General features: G+C 25.2%; 2 protein-coding genes across 3 annotated transcripts; one reads left to right on the top strand and one right to left on the bottom strand.

The window, feature by feature from the left end:
* Positions 1-9008: 9008 nt before the first annotated feature.
* Positions 9009-23185, bottom strand: LOC113557430 (eukaryotic translation initiation factor 4 gamma 3-like). 2 transcript variants are annotated; one of them, XM_026962942.1, is made up of 12 exons: positions 23062-23185; positions 11817-11901; positions 11684-11751; positions 11453-11616; positions 11183-11367; positions 11040-11119; positions 10812-10960; positions 9898-10005; positions 9740-9835; positions 9561-9639; positions 9337-9498; positions 9009-9277 (listed from the first exon to the last, which is right to left on the bottom strand). In XM_026962942.1, coding segments are annotated over exons 2-12 (1296 nt in total). In that variant the 5' UTR covers positions 11819-11901; positions 23062-23185; the 3' UTR covers positions 9009-9074. The 2 variants fall into 2 exon arrangements, with proteins under 2 accessions (XP_026818743.1, XP_026818742.1); XM_026962941.1 differs by lacking the exon at positions 23062-23185 and adding an exon at positions 12285-12310.
* Positions 17621-18505, top strand: LOC113558130. The gene is made up of 2 exons (XM_026963640.1): positions 17621-17818; positions 18257-18505. Exons 1-2 carry the CDS (start codon positions 17621-17623, stop codon positions 18503-18505), a joined length of 447 nt encoding a protein of 148 aa, XP_026819441.1.
* Positions 23186-25338: the final 2153 nt, after the last annotated feature.

Genomic DNA, 25338 nt, shown 5'->3' with positions numbered 1-25338 from the left:
GTGAATTTTATAAAAATATAAATTTTTGATATTTATTAACTAAAAAATGAAAAACTTGTTAGGATTCTTATATCATATTTTAAAGCATTTTTATCCATTTATACATTTTCAACAAAAATTTCAATTGTGTATATAAATAGCTGAAAAAAATTTAAAATATTTTCAAAAATTATATTATGTGTATAAAAAATGGTGAAAACTTTAAGTTTCTGCGGTTATTTGGTTGTGAATTATAACAAATTAAAGAAATTAATTAAGTCAAAAACTTGTTTAATATAAAAATTCTCATTTTCCTTAACATATTATTTGTTTTTACCGATTATAAAAAAAAGTACCGGAATTTTTAATTTTGACCTATTTAAACTAACTTGATACAATTTTCAATTGAAACATTGTATCGTATACCTATCGGCTATCGGTCCTATCGCGACTATCGTGTACACAGACACAAAAACACATATCACTGTAAAATCAATACATCTATATCGTTCCATTCAAAATCTAAAATACGGATTGTCAATTAAACATCTACTTCACTGGCACTTATTGATTGTAAATGATTTGTAGTCGTGTTTAGTTATATACTGTCGATGTTGAATAATAAAATACGGTTTCTTCACTGTATAATATGTCTTCTGCGGTCATTATATTACAAAGAATTTATATTATCATAGTTTTAATTTGATTTATTATAGACTAATATTGTATCTTGAAAGTTTTTAGCCGATTAGATTATTGTTTATCTTAATTAGATACTTATATAACTGCAATAGATCGACAACGTAAACGAACTATTAATATTATTATAATTTGTTGATACACTCGCGGCAAATTGAGTATAATTCGTAATATTAACGTAATATAGACGTCATAGACTCGGTAGGGATATCCACAAATGTAATCATCTACTACGATTATTTATTATTGAATTACAACGAAATTAAAAAAAAAAACAAATTTAATCAAAAACTGGTTTCTCACATGATGGGAGGATAAACTAACCAAATATTGCATTAATCGCGTATAACAGTGGCTCGTGAATCATGGAACACGAGTTATCGACGTCATCGTCTTATATAAAATACGAATTACACTATAACATATGCTTATATCAAATGGTATCCGTAAGTACATAAGTTGTAGGATATCAAATAATTCTTATGGAAAAAAAATGTTTCTACGGAATTAGGTTTGGACTTTGAAATTGGTATTATTAATATATTAGTGTGTTTTCTGATGTATGATATATCGAAATGATTATTTAAATTCAGTACATTTATATATTATAAACAAAAAGATGCGTAGGTATATCATATGAATTACATGTACATTGTACATAATGATGTATTGACGTGACAAGAAAATCGAATGTGTGATGGTTACGAAGTTTACGTATATCCTCGTGTTGTTATTTTCCATATGCAGCAGCACCTCTCATTGTGGTGGTTCATAATAATGTATTATGTATATACTATAGTATTGTGTATGTATATAATATATTATATACCCGCATCCGATCCGATGGTTCAAAAGCCAAAGGTATAAATCATCGCATAATGTCGGGCGCGTCTAATCAAGTTCGTTTCAGTGATGTTATTACTAATCAATTCATGGACATGTTAATTAATGTATACACGATTATATAATATATAATATATAGGTGAATATAATTAATAATGTATAGCTATGACGTCAAGTCGAAATATTATATTATATCGTATTATCCTCAAAATATCCGTCAATACGTGTAATTATATTTGCGACAGCAATATATTGATAATACTGTGTTATGTGTACATTACACCGACCCCCTCAATAAAATCAATGAACTTATTTAAAAAAAAAATAGTTCACTAATTAACATGAATTTAATTTGAATAAGTCATTTCAAATGCATCTCCTAGTAAAAAATGTGAATTTCTGATATGACAATTAGACACAATAATGCTATAACAAATAACGTATATGTAATAAAAAAAATTGTAAAAAAGTGTTTATTAAAGTTGTGTGTGGGGGGGGAGTCTAAAGTAACATTACTGCATCGCTTCCATGGTTTCTTATAAATATTACTCGTAAATAAATTTAATAAAATTCGTGTGAAATTCCAAGAATAGCCGTACCAATTTACGCTAATGTTTGGTAAAATATTCAAGCTACAGAAAATATAACTTTCGTTCAGTCAAAATTAAACAGTATATCGAAATCAATAATATAATATATTTTTACCTATAGTTAATAAAATTAACAACAAATCGAAAACGATATATTAAACGATTTAAACGACATACTGCTCACAAATTGCAATATTATTATAATATAATATAATATATACTTTGTAGTTTAGAGACCACTATTGATAGGTATGTATTACGGCTTGCACAATGGACTAGAAAACCATACGTCCGATTTAAGCGACGAAAAAAATATTGAAATAAAAATCGTCAAATATACCATATTCAATTTATACTTTTGTATGTATACGAATAACACCTATACTAATATAGTACAATATAAAGTTATGCGTAAACAATATTTTTGTTGGTATGTCGAACAATGTAAATATTTATAATATTTACACGTTAGTTTCAAAATAATATAAAGTAGGTGAATACTCATAGCCACAAGTAGCGAATGTACAATAATAACGTTGACAACTTTTTGTCATTTTAAATATAATCGATTTGGGAATACAAAACGCTTACTAAGAATACCTTAAAAGTTTGGTTTTCATATTTTTCATCATTTCTGAGTTGAGAGTTATACGCAACTAAACATTACAGATCTTTTGTGATTGTATAACTATTGGCTATTTATAATTTTACTAAACATGAGACATAAATTCACCAGAAGTAATATAAATAATTTAATAAAATAATATGTATTAGTTTATTTCTTAAATACAAAATGGAAATTAATGAAATTAATAAATGAAAAAAACACAAAATAAAAATAAAGTAGTCTAATTTTAATATAAAAATAAATAACAAAGAAATAAATGTGTATATTTAATTAATTAATCAGATTTTCAAAGTTCCCCACCTGACTATAAACAAGGTTGAGCTCTAGATGAAACACTTATTGTACGACCGATATTCGATTCTAAAAAAATGAAGATAGTAACCATTAACAACGCGTATAACTCTGCAATTATGGAAAATATGAAAACCAAACTTATTAAATATTCTAGGTATTATTCAGTAAAATAATAAACAACCAAAAAAAACCTATACTAAATATTGAATTATTTTGAGTAATACGAGATTTATTTTTAAAAATTCTAAATTTTGATAAATAAAGTTTACTTTTTCAATTTAATAATAATATTTTGTATGATTCTGGTTTAATTGTGTATGTTGGTTAATAGGATAATTAAATAGCTTTAAATTAAAAAAAAAGTTATGTTAAAATGTTGAAAAGTTTTGAGGAAACATAAAAATTGCGCGGTAGGTTTGGTTTTATTTAAAAAACAGTTAAATTTCCAATATTTTAAAAAATATTAAAGTTAGACCCCCTCTTTAAAGGATATTTCTTCATAATTTTAGGTATACTTTCAAATGACATCGGCCGGTCATTTCCCCCCGAACATATTGTATAATACATTATAATCTCTTCTACGCATCCCTACGCGATTACACTACATCCTACTGTAGAATAAAGTTCCACCACTGCGGAGTGTCGCTCAACAGCAAAAGAACCAATATTCGGCAAGCCGCGACATGTTCTCTCGTTGGGACAGAGTAATATTATTTTGGAACATAGAAATTTCATTACATCAATTAAATTGACACGAATAACAATATAATGGTCAAGAGCCAAACAGTTGTAGTATGTACTGTTACTACTTTTACAACTATTCTATTATAGTACCTAGTTATAGAGTATAAAACAGCGGGTGTCTACTAAAGTCTAAAACTGTTGGTAAATTTACTGTCAGTGTGAATAATTTACATTGTGTACATTTTAGGCAAAGCTAAATCTGTTTTTATCAATTATTGGTTATATTGCCCGACTAAGTTGCAAGCGAAATAAATTTTAAGACATCCATATGTCTTTTCAAATACTTCAAATTTTACGTAATCGGCGACTTTGTAGGTGTTTGTCGGGCTGTGGTCATGGAACACCCGTTCGTCAGTTGTATCACAGACACAAGTCAACTATTTGTAAGCACACTGTGTATAGTGTATACTTGCCGTTTGCGCACAAGTTAGTCACCGAGCAAGTATCTTAATTAAACTAAGTATAATAGTACGAGTACATAACTATTAATTGTATAAGTAATGAAGTAGGTATGTAGAATACGTAATTGTAAAGCTGGTTACACACGTAGTTGTTTATATTCGCCTACAACTCAACATAGGTTATTCACAGGGACGCCCGGAAGGAGGACCAGTGGGGGCCATTGCCCCCTTGAGACTTTTTGTGTCACTTACAAAATTGGAACAAAAGGAGATTGCCATTACTTTTTGGGAACAAATCTAGTTTAGCATTCACGAGAATTTTTGAATTTTTTTTTAGAAACCTAAGTAAATCAACGTTTTAAGAATAATGGTGCAAAAAAAAATTGGCGGAAATCAATAGTTTTTAAGTTACAGCTGATCAAAATTTTCAGTTTCCATTATAATTCTTAAACACCCAGTATGTTTTTAACGATATACTTCAAGTGTGGTGCAATGGTTCAGACCTTACGATTCTTGATGAGCTGGGTCGATTATATCATACAAAAATTAATTTTATGTACTTTTTTTAAAACCTAACACTTACACGAATTTTTCATTTTTTTTTTTTGCACTCGCTTGTATATTTAAAAACGAAAATATCCCTCGATTTGCTATACAACACCACCCCAAGTAAGCCTAGTCAACTTTGGTAAATCAACATTTAAGAATGATGGCCCAAAGGCCAAAATCAAATTGGCGAAAATCGTTTGTTTTTAAATTACTGCCTCGTGAAGTTCGCGAATTCGCGATTATACGTGTTTTACGTACCTATTCGCACAATGCTTTATTTACTTATTATACACGGAATATAATATTTATAAATTAAAAAAAAGAATAAATATCAATACCTATACGATAATGTACTGATAACAGTGCCCTATTGATTTATTTAACATATTTACAACATCAAAGTATTATAACTCAAAAACTAAATTTGACCGCTCAATTCTGATTGCACCATCGTTCTCAGCGTAAAAACCCCCATCAATGTGATAGAAAAAAATTTAGAAAACTGCGTGGGTGCTTAACTAGATTTATATCGTTTTTTTTTATAAATATTAGAACTAATAGTGTAATTTTATATTAACTTAAATTAGTTTTGATTCACAAAAATATTATAAATTATCATAAATTTATGATAGTATTACAAGATATGAGTAGATGAAAAATGTAGCGGTAAATCTTCCAATAAGTATTTAGATACTTACAATTTTTTTTGCCCCCCCCCCTGAGCTACATTTCTGCGGGCGTCACTGGTTATTCAATTTGTATATTTGTATGAAAAAAATTTCGGGTGGTCGACTGTTTCCGTTCACTAAAACCCGCTTGTTATACCTATATGGGCATATGGCTTTATGTGTAAGCAAAACGATAGGCACGGTTTCTATCCACTGAGAATAAAAAAAACATTAAAAACCACTGTATAAACAACTAAAGACAGTCAACGATATACGCACGTTGGTGTCAAAGTAATACAATTAGATTTCTGTGTCTATATTCTATAGATAATCATTTGCATGTTGATTACCGACAGATTTATTAGAGGGTATACCTATAAAAAACCTAAGCCATACAGAAATGTAATATAAAAATTTTATAAAAATTTAATATTCTTAGAGAAAAAATATGGTTAATAATATAAAAGTATAATTTAAGTTAATTAAATAGTACAGAAACGAATAAAATTTGAATAATTCAATAGTTTATTATACATTTATAACCGTATATCATTTTGTGTAATATAGTATTTCAGTACTATAAATAAGTTTTTAAGACATATTATGTAGCAAATTTATTTTTAAACATTTACATTACATAAAAATAAATAGTTGTAGATTAATTGGAAACTGTTTTTTCTATCCTTTTATCACAATTATTGCCCACTGATCATAATTTTCTACATTGCTCAAGCATAATACACTATAATAACTGATTACACATATTGATCATAACAAACATGTAAACGGTCACTCTTAGAAATAAAAATTAGAAATGTAACTATTAAATTTTTATAATTAGGCAAGGAATAGTATACATTTATGGTCAAAATATATACAGATATTGAGAAGAGCATGTTTAAAACTAAAATATTTAATCAATTATTTTTTAATATTTTATATTTATATACACAGAATGTTCCAAATTTCATGTGACAACAGAATTCAGCTTGATATACTTAAATTAGAGAAAAATTACCTACATGAAAACCTTTTTAAATCATACGATCTAAAATAATTTGATATTAATTAACAAAGGGAAATTTTAGGGGTAACTTTTAAAATTCAATTGGGAACATATATTTTTGAAATATGATTCATATACGATTAATTTTTTAATGAGTTTTGACGTATCATTCATAATTATGCATTAATAATTAAAAAAGTTATTAACATTTGAATTTTGTATTTTAATTTATAAAATGCCATCAATTAATAATAATAATAATAGACATTTGTGCTTCTGTTATATGCCGATGCATTCTTATACAACCTTAATAATCTTTACGCTATCTAACTATCAATTTATTATAGTCATAAAACGTATGTTTGGTATCTTAATTTAAGTTTAATATATTACATAGGTAAAATCGCATCATTGTATTGAAAAAAAAACACATTAGTTAACAATATAATATACCTACATAGTATTATAATACATAATATATTGTTCTATTTATAATTATAACATAATATTTATTATTTATGATATAAAATTATAAACAAATATCATATGATAAATAAATAGGCAATAGCTATTTATACAAAATTGTTGTATAAATTATATTATACAGCATATAATTATTTAAAATTTATACAAATAGGTACCTGTATTTTTCGACTAATTTAGGTTCCTAAATATATTTTTTAATTTAAATAATAGGTACTAACTAGGGTTCATGCATTAATATGTTTTTACTGAGTGCATCAAAACGTTGCTGGATGAGATAAAAATTTGAATCACAATCTAACGAGTTCAAAAATGATATTTTAATGTACCTATTTTCGCATATTTTGAGGTTTTTTAAAAATTTAAGCATAAAATTGCATTTTAGTGTTATTATTATTATTTTTTTTTTTTATTAATATTTCATGATAATGTCGGACTTTGAGTATATTTCAAAATGTATTTGTTGAAAAATATGTCCTTTTAACTTTGCCAATATAAAATAAAAACTTGATTAAAATTAGCGTCATTATTGCTTGGTCGGGCTAATAATTGTCATTCATTTGTACTTGAAACCCCAACATTTTCAAAATCCATAGTTGTACATTTTAATTCTTGAAGTAAATATAACATATTAAATCATATTAAAATTTTGGATATTTTTTTCCATCTTTTAGTTATTATTTTTACCAAAAACAAAAAAAATAACGTAAAAAAAACAAAATATACATTTAGCTCATATTTAAATGATTTTAAGCGTATATTTTGATAGTTTTTAATGCATGAACTTTCAAGTCCCAATTAGTACTATTATCATACCTACTTTCATATTTTGTTTTAATAAACTAATATTAGATAAACCATTTCTAAACACTGCAAAATAACAACATTTATTTCGAAAACTTGTATGATTAAATTTCGCGTTCAACATATAGCTAAATAATGCATAAAAATCAAACAGTTTTTGATAGAACATCACCTTTTCACAACATAAAAATATGATTTATCTAATATTAAATAATAATAACTAGGGTTTGGATGTTGTTACAATGATTAAAAGTTATTAAAGACTTAAGGTTATAGCAAGACTTGAGAATTTAAAAGTTTTAAAACAGACAAATACAAATAAAAATATGAGCAAATACAAACATACACTAAAACAAGACAATTTTGACTGAGTTTATTTGAAAATGTGTCTATTATTTATATTAACAAATTTTCCTTTTTTTGAATAATTGTACCTAGCTATAGATCCAATATCAATATCATTGAATAAAATAACTGATAGGTTAATATTTAATAATAATTATATTCATCTGTGGCATGGAGAGCAAAGCCAATGACATAAGATTCACACCAAATTTACATAACATTGGTAAAATACATTACATAATAAATACCAATAAGAATTTTAATTTTAAAACTTCATTTACATGACATTTTTTTCCTCTAATAAGTAAACTGTTTAATATGCAAAATACATAGTTGCATACCATATTTATACATATAAATGTATTAGAAATAACATTAACCTTAACTTTACACATTATTAATTTATATATAACTGTACACAATAGTCCGACAATGGTATCAACGTATATAGAAAAATATAGTTATTTTCTCCAACGAATTATCTTCATAAAAATTATTATTTTGTAAATTCGAAACTTTTATAAGAATTTGTATCAAGACACATTACATTAAATGAAATTTAATTTTGAAATAGCATAGGCTCCATATTTACTGAAGCATGTATTAAAAACTAATGTAGATAATAAACACGCAATTATATTATATATTATAATTCATATAAGTAGCTATATCAACAAAATTAATTTGTCATAATTCCATTGTCAAAAAGAGAAGAGTGGAGAGATAACAATTTAGATCATTTATTATTTTTATTGTTAAGAAGTCTAGCTTTAATATAAAATAAAAGCAGATGTACAAAAGATAAATAAATTGAAATAAAACCCTTCACATAAAAACACTGTATACAAATATTTGCAAATTTATAAATAATTGAATTCCAAAGAAAATAAATAAAAATGGCTATTTAAAATTAAGTATTTAGAATTTTTTTTTCTTATTTTTATAAATTTTTTATAACATGATATCTACAATAAAATAAAAAAAATAGAAAAATTTGTGTCAATTGATGGATATACGAAGCTATAAGATAGTGTTGGTACACTATTCAAATGATTCATCAGAATCAGAATCGTTTTCTGCTAGTGAAAGGAAAAATGAATTTAAAACTACAACAGCCATGGTTTTTGTTTCCAAGTCTTCATCAAATCCTGCTTTGAATTCATCTTCTTTTTTCCATAGTTCAAACGATTCTGTACTTATAATACTATACTGATAGAGTGTATGAAATAGTCTTAATACCATTCCTAGTGGAAAAACAATTGAATTAATAATACATCTAAAAATTAAATTAATATCAATTTACCTCTAGGATGCTTAAGTACTCCAGATATTATTTGAATGCCATACAGACATTGAACTTCTCGAGCCTGGATTTCAGGTTCTGGAAGTGGTTCAGACCGAATATAATAATTCAATAATTTCACATGAGCATGGTCAAAGAAATCTTCATAAGAATGATTCAGTTCTAAAAGTTCAAATTTAATATTTGAATAACTAGTATACAAAAGTATTAAAAATATGACTTACTTGAACGTACTATGACAATAGCTATAGTTAATGCTCGCACAAACTGAGGACATTTTATTATTTCTGCACTGATATTAACCTTAATTAAATAGAAAAAATTAAGTAATAACACCATATCAAACATACAAAACATAAAAAAATATAATGCAACATTTTAAATCACTAATTAATTTACTCACATTTATCCAACTATTTAATATATCATACAGTAGTTTACTATTAGTCAGCTTCATTTTATCATACATAGCAATAGATAAAAGGAATACTCCAATTCGCTAAAATGAAATACATTTTATAAATAAAATAAAAATAACATAAAAAGGTTTTAAAAACTTACATCATTTTTAAAAAAATTATTTATTTGGTTATTAGGCATAAATACATCAAGAGAAACATATTGTGACATCATCCACTTATTGTAAATCCACAATATACCACCTTTTTGCTAAAAATATAAAAAAAATATCATTCATAAAATTTAAAAATGTATTAGATATAGTGGAATGAATGATTAAATTAACAACAAAATATAAGTTACAAATATATATAACAAATAATATTAAGAAAATTTTTAAATGCTAAACTTATACTCATTAGAAACATTATGCATCACATCAGAATGAATAAAACATGTTTTATAAATTTAATTTAATTTAATTTTATTAGGTACAGAATGATAACAAAAAAGTTTTTAGACTTAAAATTCATATTCTTAGACTAACTAAAAGCATTTAAATAACATTATGGTTAATTAAATATTCAAACATATTAAGTAGAACTTCAAATGTCTAAACCAGAAGTTCCCAAACTTTTAATTGTACGACCTATATTGGGATTTTTTTTTAAATTTGATGATCTACAATATCAATGAATGACCTTTATTTATTTGTTTTGTTGTTTTAGTATATAAACTGAATTTGAACATCAACAAAAAGTAATAGATGATTAAAAAATGTACTATTTGAAAATATAACGTAATCCAGTTTGAAAACCTGTGGTCTAAATATGTAAAAAAAAGTACATAAACATTTATGATTGTTTTAGAATCTTGATAAAAACTTAGAATAATTTTAAATTTATATGATAAAAAGAAACCACTATAATAAGTGTTTGGTGCAAAATTTATGCTCAACAATTGAGACTGATTTGTTATTAGAAACCATAAATAAAATTAGATTCATTTATTCTGCTAAAAAACATGTAACTGTAAACTAATATTAATTCTAATCAGAATTTAATACTATTACTTACTTCTTTTATGTTTTGTGTTTCCTCGGAACTAAGAATTTTATTTAATACTTCTATGAAAAATTTACTAGAATTATCTGGTCGTATTGACGTACACGAATCTTTTAAATTATTAAAATCAAAGGAAGCATTTTGTGATAATAATAATGGAGCTATAAAAAAAAAAATATTTTGTTTTTAAAATTCTTGTATAAATCAAATAATTTATTAAGTGTATAAATAAAAATTTACCAATAATGGCAGCAATATAGGAGAAAAATTGAGGGTTATCTATCAAATAATCATTCCAATTTTTAAGGACAGCATCAATTCTTTAAAAAAAACAAACACAACAAAGATTAGTATGTTATATAGTTAGTAAAAAATAAATTCACCCTTGAGTTATGGCCTCCATCGAAAGAATATTTTTAGATAAAAGTTCTGCAAATATTTTTCCTACCACAGTTGTTTGAGTGATTGGATTATTATCTAAAGTTATAAGTGACATTAATTTCACAAATTCTTCATGTCTTGTTCGAATTACCGAAGATTCATCTTCCGATAATGAATAAATTATATCCTATATAATAAAATACATATTATAATTCAAACAATACATTATAAATATTGTTATACTCTAAATAGTTTTAGCCTTAAATACACACATCTAAATTTTTCAGTTGCTCATATTCAAGAAGGATATTTTTACATTCCATTTTAATTTTATCAAGGATTGGATCTGCTTCTTTAATAGGCTCTTCGGGTTGTGAACCAGAAGAATTTATTGAAGGAGTGAGTTGAGCAAATTGAAGCATCATACTTTCTACGCCTGACAAAATATAAATTGAATTATTAATTATTAAACATGCATGAGTTTTATTAAAGATAAGCCATACCAAACATAATTTCTTGTCTTTCTTCAGACTCACTAAAAATTGGCTTTTGTAATGTGTTTTTATTAAACCTAAAAAAAAATAGCATAATAAACATTAACAATAATTTGTATACAATTAAAACAAGTATGTTTACATAATTTGTGAAGACTTTGATGATTTCTTGTTATCATTTAGAACAGCATATGGGCATACAGTATTCCATTCATTCTCATTTCCACCTAAAAATATAATAATAATAATCAAAATATTATTTATGAACTAATTTCCGATCTTTATCTTAAATAGTTTTTTTTTGGTACAATTGTAACTTCTCTTCACTAAATTGCATATTATTTACAACTACAAATACTACATCTCTCATCTGTTTATCTTCCTCTTCGCTTAATTTAATATTTAACATAGTATTTAACCTTGACAATAAGTCTCCTATAACATTTTTTTTTCATCGTATATAAATAAGATGTTTAATGTCAGTGCATTTATTATAACGTAGGCGAAAATAATTAATAATAAACAATTTCTTGTGTTGCTAAAATAATATAATAGTTTTATTGTTTAATACATTTTAATTATTATGTTTTTATATGTTTAAAATACTTACCTAAAATAATATAATGGAAACGACAAATAATAAACTTTCTATGTACTACAAATCTTAAAAATTAACGTGGTTTTTACAGACATTTACTAAATAGACTGACCGTGGAAAGAGAGATTCGTGTACCAACACGGTTAGGTTAGGTATTATACAACTTAAGACAGTCATAAAAGAATAAATTACATATCATGGAGTAAAAAACATTGTAATCAATTTAAAACCATTTAGGTAGATAACAAAAATTGAAAATAACAATACATTTGAATTTTGAATTTTTACAGGATAGATATTAGATAAGAACAACTTATTTGAAGTCCTGTATTAAATGTTTAAGAATTTTGACCCAATGAATAATTTTTTGACAACATTCATATAAAAAATTTGAAAAGTTTGAAAATTTGACGTGCTCAAAAAAAGTTTTAAAATATAACCATGCATAGATTATGATAAATGATAACACAAACATTTTGTGAAAATGTTAAATGTCTATACTGTTATTCATTTTTTAATTGCAACAAATATCAATATCATTTGGGAAGAAATAGGTATTAAACAGATGAAAAACCGTTGTAAAAAATTTAAATTCAAACATTCATAAAATATGTAGTTGATTTAACTTAAATTTAATTTTTAATATAGGTTGAAAAACGTATAAAGAACCTTGTTTTAAATTTTTTATCTTAATGATAAACAACATTTTTTTATGATACATTTAAGTACCTATACCTATAGTCCTGTATATGATTTAATTTATTTCTACAGTCATGGACTGTAGCCTGTAGGTTTATTTGAAGAGGAAAACAAGTACTCTGTACTTCCATCTAATTAGTTGATCCTGGTTGGCGATAATGTATTTTGCCAATGGCCTAAAAAGAGAATCACCGATTCAATGATTAAAATGGCAGAAAAGCCAACAAGAGATTGGATATTGTTTCCAGTAAAAGTTATTGAAGAATATTGTAAGTAATTTTAAGTACCTATACCTACCTATGTATATTACTATTTTTTAATGTGTTGTAATATAAATGTGGGTGCGCATAGGGCTATAATTTTTCATGGATCAAAGTGCCTTATATGCCTTAATCATATTACCCATTTATTTTTAATAAATACCTAAATTACCAAATTCAATTTTAGATAATATTTTTGAAGCAAATTTATAAAAACTTGAATAATTGTATTTTAGTTACTTATGAACTAGCTTCCATAAGGGAGAAAGAAATATTTATACAAGCATCAGAGTCTGATAGAAGCTTAGGCCGTGGTAAAAGGAAACAAAAGATGAAATTTAAAAAGAATGAAAATTTAAATTATGACCTTGATGAAAGTGGTAAATTGAAAACTAAATTTCTTATATTTCTGTGCAGTGTTAGATAGGTACTTAATAATAATTAATATATGCTTTTTTATAAATTATTTTTAGCTTATTAATTAAAAATATTTTGTTACTTAGTCTTAGTTTAATTATTGTTATTTATAAAAATTAATAGGAGTCAACATTTTTATATTAGATAGGGGGTAACTATTATAAGTTTTAAATATTAATTAGGTATATTATATATTAATATATAGATAGTAGTGCAGTACAAACACCTATAAAAATTGTAACGGACACTAAAAATCGAAAAGGTATAATATGTGTACCCTTCATGCAGAATACATTGTCAAACAATGTTATTTCTGGTAAATATGAATAATATCATATTTTTCTTATAACTAATTATTTTTATTTTTAAAACTTGAAATTGTATAATTATTAGATGCAATGAGAGTACTGAATTATACTTCATAAAATATGAATATTCAACCAGATGCTTCTGTAGCAACTATTTCATACAATATTAATACACAATATGGCAAAGAACAATTATATGCTGGTTTAACATTAGATAATAATTCTAATGACAAAATATTCTCTTCTAGTGTTGATAATATATATAAGTTAAATGACTCAATTGTTATAATTTTAAATTACAAACACGATTCATCATCTAATTTTATTATAATATATACCTAAAATTAGCCAATTGTGAACGTTGCACGAGCAGTCAATTTGAACTATACAGCAAAAAAAAAACCATTTCAATTTCTTGACAATTTTGCATATAATACAATACATGATAATGATGTTGAGGATATTGTAAATTCAGTAAATAACGATAACAACTGTAATTTGAATAATGTTTATGGGTATCGTACAAACTTGGGTAATGCAACATATTATTAATTACTATATTATAATTTATAATTTCATGTTTGAAATGAAATTATAGGTATTTATATTATCAATATATCTATATTTTATTATAAAATAAAATAAAAAAATTATTATAAAATTATATTATTATATTATTTTATTATTAGAAATTTTATTATTGCAATAATTCAATCTTATAAAAAATTCACTAACCTCTATTGTTGAAGCAAATAGATCAATTATGGATAATAAAAAAAAAAAAAATACCTGAATGAATATTGTTGAAATTATTGTTTTTGTTGCTTAAATATATGAAAGTAAATTACAAAATCCAAATTATAAGATATTTAATTACTATTTTTTCTTTAATAAATAGATACTTGTTTCATTTATAGCTATTATATAATGTATCTCAAAAAAATCATTAATTCTAATTCATGTATCTAAATTTTATAGAAGAAATGGTTGCAAAAGTTACTAGTTTATGTATTTCAACCAACTCTTATGTAAAAAGAATTGATGCCAAAATTGATAAAATAGAAAAAATGCTTGAATCTATTACAGCAGGTTATTACCGTAATTCTCATTAGATGTTTGATGAAGATTTCATCTTTCTTTTTCCAATGGAAGATATACAAACTATAAATAATGTTGATACAAAAACTAAAAATGATTCTAAATTTGAATGTCAAATAATAAGTGTATACTATATAAATACTCATGTTTGTTGATAATGCTTAACTATTAAATATATAAAGTAAATTTTTATTTTTAGAAAGCATTTATTACTACTATTGATGGTACTGACATAAAAAATGTTGTAAAAATAATTCTTCATCGAATGTTCTCAAACAAATTATCTTCAAAATGTTCCTGGACTGAGTTCAGAACAAATTACAAATTAGAAAATTTGAAATTAATGAGTATTATAAAAGGTGAGGCAACATAGAAACATTTATATTGTAAAATAATAATTGTAAACGCCTAGGTTTTTCCAAATTCTTCAATTGAATTTTCAATGAATTTGGTATCCTCTTCTAGTCTCTTTTTATGTACACTCGTCATACATAATCCGGACAATCGGTCATCAACAGCGATCGGGACTTAAAGCATTTGCTTATTTATATTGATTGACTTAAAATGTTAAAACACGTTCGATTATAAAATTTGAAAGTGATTTTTTTTACTTTTTTCAACGATTTTCTATCATATAGTGTCAATGTATAGGACATTAGGACATTTCAGTTGTCACGTGTATATTCAATCTATAAATCGGTCACTTTTATCGTATGCGATAAGCTTACGAGTTGTTGTGTAGGATAAAGGCTACTATTGTCATTATTGAGTTTTCTAATTGTAACCATTAGCCTGTGTTACATTTTAGCCGTTGAAAAAAAAAACTAAAATAACTTTGTATTGTCATACAATTTGAAAAAATATTTTTATGTATTATTATTATTATTACGTATACAAGCATTATTTAGAAATTAGCGTATACCTACTTGCACGATGTACCCCCCTAATAAAATTCCTGGCGGCGCCTATGTAGGTACCTATTTTGTATACTGTTTATATATTATTATAGGTGTAGGTAGGTATTAAACAATATTAGATAAAATATTTTATTTAATCTATAAATGTGCAAAGTTTATGGATCATATACCTAATCATCACTTTGTATAGACGATATTTAAGAACTATAATATTGAATGTCAAATTATAATACAAAAATATAATATGCCTAATGCCTATACTCGGTTATGCGTTCAAAATCACACAAAACTATTCAAACTATATTAAAAAAAAAGAAGTCATTTTAAAAAATTTACCAGTTTATGATTTTTATTATAAACTAAATATGTAAACATGTTATTAATTTATTGCATTATTATTGTAAGTTATAAGTTATAATTCAAGTGCTTTATTATTCGTAATATTTTAAAAGAATATAAAATAAATGTATACATTTTTCTTACATTATTATAACATTATATTTTGAACATTTTGTATCATAGAATGTTTCTTAATAAATTGACTTAGCACAAAATAGTACCTACTTACTCCTCACCAGCCTGTCATCATACGTTATATACATATATAATCAAACTTTTAAACTTCATATCGTCATACCGATAACGATAAAACGCTCGTGTAAAGACATTTATGACACTTATAATACCCTTAAATTATTGTATACTTATTTGGTACGTTGATTGTATAATTCAAAATTGAAATCTTTCTCAAACGATTAATACTTTTTTCAAGATATAATTAAAGTATAGACTCTATACTAAGAGTACAGAGCTCCTCATTTTAATCACGATATATAATAAATGTGTTTTTCTCAACCTTGACTTTTTAAAAAAGATGTAAATTATAACATTTAAAATGTTTTTACAAACTACTAAACAAAATTATATAAATTGGCCAGAACTAATTGAACGGCTAAACTTAACAACTAATTCTCATAACTCAAGATATTAACAACTTTTTTATCTGTCAAAGATGTCAAATAAATATATGTTATTTTTTTTACATCATATTTTATTAATTTCATTAATTTATTTTGAACGTATACTTTGATAACTTATAAGAGAATACTTACCTGTCTTGGGTGTTTTAATAGAATTTACATATACCTTCAGTAAACCCACAGCCTTTATAGTTATTATAATATTGAACTTTGAAGCCCATGCAAATATTTATTATACAGACACTTATATATATATAAATATGTATTACAGTTAGTAAATAATACGTTGATATTGTATAAACATTTATTAAAAATTACCTCGTATAATATTTTATCGATTGCGTGTGCATGTGCGTTACCTGCAGCGTTTTATCACAACACAAGACGAATAAGAAAAATGCATACGTATCGCGAACGCGCTCTTATCTACGAAACTTTTATGGGGATCCACAACGCCAATACAACTGTTCGCGTACCTTCAGTCTTCGCAGTACACCGACGGCTGGCCAACGGCAACGACTTAAAACACATCGTGCACTCAATTAAAAATATCACGATTCTCGTTGTGTAAGACACACATTACGCCTTACGCGTACCTATCCTCTTCACATATTGCATTTATATTATATCATCTACCGAGGGTGTAGATCGTATTGAAAAAGCGTCAATATGATGCCGACGGCGCAGATCACCATGCCCAAGGTGAAAAAGCGCAAACAGATCAGTGTCAGGTCCATTGCGGATGTCGAGGATGTGGTGGCCATGAAGAAAACGCCCAACCGACACCGGCACTTCACGTTAGTCAAGGACAGCAACGTAGCCACCATTCTGGCGCACTTGATCCGGGACATCCACAAAATGTTTATCGTAATTATTTTATGTTTGTTAAGTGTATCTAATTTTACAACTTGTCTAATTACCTCTTATGATACAGTATCTTTAGTATTTTATGGACATAAAAATTACTGCGGAGAATCGTCAATGATGACTGTAAGTTTTAGATCGCCAGAAGGAAGCGCATGTGGTAGTTGTTATAATTATAATGATATAGCGCATTTAATAAAATATCGAAAACCCGGATCTATATAATTACCACCCGAGTATTATATATGGTTATATGAAAATAACAATTGTTATGGCGATCATTTGACATTTTTTAGTGATCATTGTGCTTGTAATAGCGCACACATAGATTTAAATGACGAGAATAGTCGTTGTTTTGTGTCTAATACAGTTTCAAACTATTATCCAGGAGATGCAAGCTGTTGTGGATGGTATAATTTTTTGATGCAAAATAATTGCTAGGGAAATCAACCCGGTATACATTTCTTTTCCAAAACCAAAAAACCAGAAAGTATAAGAAGTGATGATAGGTTATCAATTGCTTATCCAAATAACTTTTTCGGAGTATATATAGATACATTAGAATGCGATACATTCGGAGTAGATTCATTTTGTACTATAGACATATATGATGATAATGGTGAGGATAACGGTGATACAAAACGTAAAAAACGTGATATAAATCCATGGAAACTTGAATACAACTTTTGACAATCGTGGATATTTTATATGTCTCCAAATGTACAAACCGGCTTAATGGTAACTTTTGACAAATTGATTTTCGAATGTAAAACTAATCAATATTTAATAGATTGGTCATTTTTAGAAATTAATGGAAAAATAGTATAACCAAGATGTTTTCCGGACAATACCAATATAAGAATGTATTATATTCGATAATGGTGCAAGTACTGAAAAAAGTACGTCAGCAGTATCTGAGATAGAAAAAACCTCATATACCAATTTTTATTCGAAATTGCGTATTTATGCACATGCAGTTATCAAATATAAAAAACAGGGTATACATCGGGTAGGACTGAATGCGGATAGACGACATATTCAAGTATTAGCATTTTAGAAAGTATTAGAATATATTTTAGACTATGGAATACAATTATTATCTGATAGTCAAATAACATTAGATAAAAATGAATTTGCTGAAAATATGAATAAATGTAACTTATTTTCTATAATTGATCCTAGTGCTGACCCGGTAACTACACTTTTAAAAATATCAGAACAATGCTAATAAAAAATTATTATTTATATGAAATAAAGTAAAAAATCAAATTATTAAAATTACTGGTATTTCATTATACGCGTAACGAGTATTGAATACAAGATAATTTAATTATTAAATTCTGAAAACAGATTATGCAGTAAGATTTATAACTTATAAATAAGTACAGTGTTTTATGATATGTAGGTAGATACATTAGTCATTACTAATAATCTATAAACAAAATTTAATTAAAAAATTTTAATCGTTATGTGCAGCGTTTCAGATACTAAAATATTATTTTTACTGATTATATTATTGTCTAAATACTATGTACTGTTATCGGGTTATCCTATCCGTTTTATATTGGAGTATGAGTCTATCGTATGGTTATAATATGGTGCTTATTATCATCGTGTTACATATTGAAAAAATCGAAAGGGCATAAAGAAGATTTTTGCGCTTCATTTATTTTTAAAAAAATATTAAATAATGAAAACTACTATAGTATAATTTATATTCAAAATATCCTTAATCTCAAACTATTATATCTACTCGTCGTAAAAAAACTGACATACCTATCCTTCCTCTCTAAATTAATTAGTAGCAAAATTATATATTCCTTTCTCTTATAGAACGTATTTCTTTCAATGTTCCACAATAATATATTACTCTCGAACGTGTTCTACTTTTTATATCAAAATCCACCCTACTAATTATGGGTATAATAATTCCTAAGAAAGAATTTGGAAAATTTGGACTTGATTTTTTCATTTGTAAGTACTTACTGTATATTTATAATATCCAACTTATTTCATATTCATCTTTATAAAAGCAATTTATTACCAACTAGCTCCGATATGAACATGATGTGTTTAAAACTCAATGTTGTATGTAATATACTAATTAACGATTATAATATTACTGAAATTATTTATGTGATTTATTTATGAAAAACTCCTTATTTGTCTTTATATGAAAACGTAAAATATGTACTTGAAACAATAAGAATTATTTGTAATATAAAATAACCCTGGGCCTCCACACGAGTTTTGTCAGTGAGGCCTAGTAATCTTTCGATATTAATATAAATAAAAATAAAAATAAATAAAACTGTACTTCCACCTCATTTTTCCCCAGAGCCTTGTCATTGGCGAACCATAGTATAACGGATTATGTTGATTTTTTTTTCTATATCACGTAATGACCGTAATGTATTCAGACAGAATATGTATATTGCTTTAAATTTAATTGTTTAAATTCATGGTCCGATTTATTAGTAATTTTCTTGTTATTCTGTTCACTGTTGTTATATTATAAGTTTTACTAGTTTACTACTATTATTATGTTATTCTACTGTTATTATTGTTACACTTATATTTATACATCTTATAATTCTTGTTATTCATATAATATATATGTAAACTATCAAATTGTTCATTATTAGTTTTAAAAAAAATGTACGCACAAGTAATTAATTGTATTTTGCTCAAGGGTTCTAAATCTGTTTATTATATAATATAAATAAATAAATAAATTATAAAAAATCGTTAAGGTAATAATTATATAATAATAAATAGGTCATAGGTATAATATTTAAACCATGAATAGTCATAAAATAATTTTGTTAACTATTTAATAGCGATCAACAAAATAACAAAATAGACAAGGTAATGCAGTCCAAGCATGATAACATTATTTTTTCTTTAATAATAAAATTATTCAAATTTTGATTTTTGGAATGTTTAAGTATGCATATGCCTTAAGAGTTAAGATCTAAGGACCATATTTTCAATTAATAAAATTTTAATATCATATAAGAAGTGCCCTGTGGCAATACAAAATATATAATTTAATTTAAAAAAATGTCATAATAATGACCTTTAAATGTTATTTTTTTAATATAATTGTAAGCTAATTCTAAAAATCAATATATAATATAATTTATATCAATAATTTGCGCCTGAGAAACGTCAGATGGAAACAGATAATGGTCATATATGAAATAATGTATATTATTCTAGTTATAGTAGGCTAAGTAAAAAACAGGTTTTACCGGGAAATTGTTGAAATGTCAACTTCGACAACAGTCATACAAATAATGCATGCTAATATTTAATAAAAAAAATTTATAAAAAATGATTATTTCATTTATAGAGATTGGAGTAACGTTACACTAGTCCACCTAGTGGTTTTTTATAAATTACTCATAAAAATATCGTGCAAATATATGCTAATATAGCATAGTATTTAATAACCTAATTTTTTTTTTAATAAATTCATTGAGGGAGTTAATACATTACAACGATTTATCTAATTATTTTATTGACTAAAAAGTAAAAAATTGCATAGAAATTAAAATTTAGATTAAAGCTTTTACTTCTTGTTACCTATAGGTTTGAGAGAACAAAAATACAATTTATAAATTGAATATTTAACCTAAAATAATAAAATGTATGTATCCTAACTCGGGACATATGAGTAATGAGTTAACTGTATAAAAGTAAGTGAAACTAATTGGGTATTAATTTTTATAATCATAATTTTCACTTAACCTTTAGGTGGTAAAATAAATGTATCTACGTAGTTATACGTATAGTATAAATATTAAATTGTATAATAAATAATAATTTATTAATTATTAAGAACTCTAGAAATAATTTTTCTTGTGATGATTTATTTAAATGTATATTATATTAATATGTTAAATTTTTTATGTAAAAAGCTAAAAAAATGTGCAATTAATATACTTATTTAAAAGCATATTATTGCTTATATTTAGGTACTTATTACTTATATTATTAGCAGAACAATAAATGTATTAGTCTTACCATTTAATGATGTGTGATTTTTTTGTGCGTTAGATGTCACCTTTGGGAACAGTGAAAAGAATTCAATTTTAAAATTTTAAGTTGATTTTTGGTACAAAAAAAATAGATCTAATTAGTTCTTTGGAGACATTAAAAATAAAAATTATCTGTATACTTTCATAATAATCATTTTCAAAATATTAATACTTTTTGTAATATTTGAACTTCAGACATTTTAAGTGTTCTACTTTTTAATTTTTTTATGTATTATAACATCTATTTTATATTTATGAACACTATAAGGCTTATTATTAAATAAAAAATGGTTGAAAATTTAGTATAAGATTTCCAATACATTTTATGTTGGAAATTAAAAAAAAGTTAATGTATAAATTTCATACATTTTTTTGAGCGATTTAAATGGTATACCGTATATTATTTTATTTATTTGTTCAAATTTTTTATGATATTATATTTATTTAAAAAACATAGTATGTACAACAACGATTTATTGTTAAATCAATTTGTTATTATTTTAAAAATATTATTTATATATTATTGAAATCAGAAATATGTGAATATTGTTTAAGTTATCAAATTGTTGAAATATTCAGACTAATTTTAAACTATTTAGGTGTAAGTATTTTAAATCCTTGAATTTGTTTAAATCTTTTTTATTAAATATCGATTCAATTCTTTTTTACTTGATCAAAAAGTTTAAAAATCTAAATAAAATTGTTCTAGTCATAACTCATGAGTACTTAAAGCAATATTAAAATATCGAAAAGACGTATATGCACAATTATTTTGTTTTTATAGACATTTTAAATTTAAATTTTAAGGAAATTGGTTAATTAAACGAATTAAACAACTTGTAATTATTATATGGAATAATATAAAAAGGACAACACGTCCGCATCTGTTATTGATTCCGTCTTACACACATACGACATAAAAAATTTGCATATTAAAAAATGAATATACCTATCATAAATGTGTTGAATTTTTTCGATATTTTAATTTGATGAACCTACGATTTGTTTTTGCAGACAACTACTAGTTCAACCTATGTATTATTATTTATTAATAAGCAATAGCAATTAGCAATCCAAGCTATAATAAGAATACATCCCAAGAAATATAGGCTGACAAGTGACAACTGTCGTCAGTCTCCGTTTAGAATCATATTTCCGTGTGCAATAGCTAATCATTAAATTTAAATTTAACACATCTATTACCTTGACTTGCTCGAGAGGGTTCATGTGTGACTTGACAGACTGCAGAGCGACATCCTAGGTTTTTTTTTCAATAAAAAATATGTAAGATCATCACACGTGATCACCATTCTTTTCAAATCAGCGTTATCCACACAAATTCAACTCGTGTTTCGTGCATCGAACGGAGGTGTGAAATGTTCTCGCCGCCATTGCAATGAACGTATTCACCGGTATTCCAGTGCAGTGTAATGTGCACATGTTAGTGCATGACCGGTCGGTTGTTTTTCCGTCCCAGATAACCAGGATCCCATACTACCGCGTCACCGTTTTCGTATTCTCACAGAGCCGACAGTATTCCGACTCGCGGTAGAATCCAATGAAATCGTAATATAATAATAATAATAATATTATAGAACACTGTAATATTGTATCGTGCAGTATAGTTAGTGACTATAGACGACAATGAATTAGACATATCGCATATAGTTCAATAATATTAATCTATGTATATTAAAATATTATAATATATAAACAAATGTATTCATTATTGTAAAACCTGATAATATATATATATATATATATATATATTATATATCAATATATGTATTGATGTATTATTATATATTAAAATATGTTATATGTATACAGTCCATACAGCTAACAATTTTATTAACAATTAACTAATTAAGTATCTATTAAATAATGTAGTGTATTTTATTGTGTTAAATTATCAAAACATGTATATTAAATATAAATATCTGTGCAATTACCTACTTATCTGGGACTTTTTTTATAATAATAATAATATATTAACTAGTATAACCCATTGACAAAATATTATGTCAACGGTATATTCAGTTATTAAACATAGATATTAGATTCTGAGCGGAGACTAATGCCGGGTTGCATGAACGTCCAAATTTTAAACGTTAAACGTTTAACGAGCCGTTAACGCGCTAACGAATGATTTTATTCATCCGTTAAACAATCTTTAAACGTTCAATAATTTTATTGGGCCGTTAAAATATAGGTTATCAGCTCACTAAACTAATAGGCAGATTTCGGCTCTTTAAATTTTAATCATTCGATAACCCTACAGTTATCACGTGTACGTATCAGTAGTACATCGTCACCATAGAACTTAATATAGTACTTTTTCTGTGATAAGCTAAATCTTGGTGTCATGTTTAATACCAATATATTTTTATTGAACGGTTTGTGCAACCCAAACACGTCTGTAAAAATATTTAACGGTTCAATAAAACTATTACTATTCATTAAATTAATTAATTAATTAAAATTTAAAGTTCAGTTTCATGCAACCCGGCAAAAGTGTATTAATTTTTTGAATGACGTATTTTTTTTTTTTGCGGTGTGCCTGTCATCACATTTTAAAGCAGTAAAAATGCTTTGATATTTAACTTCAATATATTTTGTTAGGGATAAAAAAAAAATTCTCAATAGTTTTCTTAATAAATTCTAAAGTTTAGAATCTAAACTGATTTTCAACAATATCTATTTTGAATATTTTGATGTTTTTTCATAATTCAAAAACAAATAATAACCATAGATATTAAAAATATATGTAGGTATTATACATTTATGTTAGCATTTTTACACATTGTATGATTTTCAAAATATTTTGACTCTTTTTTAGTTTTATAGACATTTGAAATTTGAAACTTTTGTTTAAAAATGTATAGATGCAGGGCTAAATTAACAAATATGCTCACAGGTGAGCAGATTTTAAAATTCCGCTCTATCCATTACTTCTGTCTCTACCCATCATAAAAAAAAAAAATTATATTAAAAATAACACTGTTATTATGCAGGTACAGTGCTACGTAATTAGTAGCTCAATTTGAAACCAAACAAATTAATGTGATTAAGATAAATTCAAATATATCAAAATATTTATTATTTAAATTAAAAAATATTCACTACTATTCATAGTGAAAATATCAGCTTATTATCATTTTAATACTTACACTTTAATCACTTGTTTTCTACATAATTGGATCTTATATATTATAAATTATAAATAACTTATTAGTATTTTTTTTTGTGCTTTTATTTACGTCTAATTATTTGCAAAATTTCAAATTATATTTACAATAATTTACTTAATCGGTAAACCATACTGTCTAATACTTCATGTTGGCCATAGACCATATTTAAACTTAATTAATGTGTATATATGTGATGTGAATATAATTGAATATTTATTATTTAATTGATTATGAAAATATTTTATTAATTTCGTATACATACGTTAATAGATATATTTTGAGTTTTGAC

This window comes from Rhopalosiphum maidis, chromosome 3 (genome assembly GCF_003676215.2).
Source record: "Rhopalosiphum maidis isolate BTI-1 chromosome 3, ASM367621v3, whole genome shotgun sequence".
Taxonomy (NCBI): Eukaryota; Metazoa; Arthropoda; class Insecta; order Hemiptera; family Aphididae; genus Rhopalosiphum; species Rhopalosiphum maidis.
This window is presented reverse-complemented; position numbering and strand designations above follow the sequence as displayed.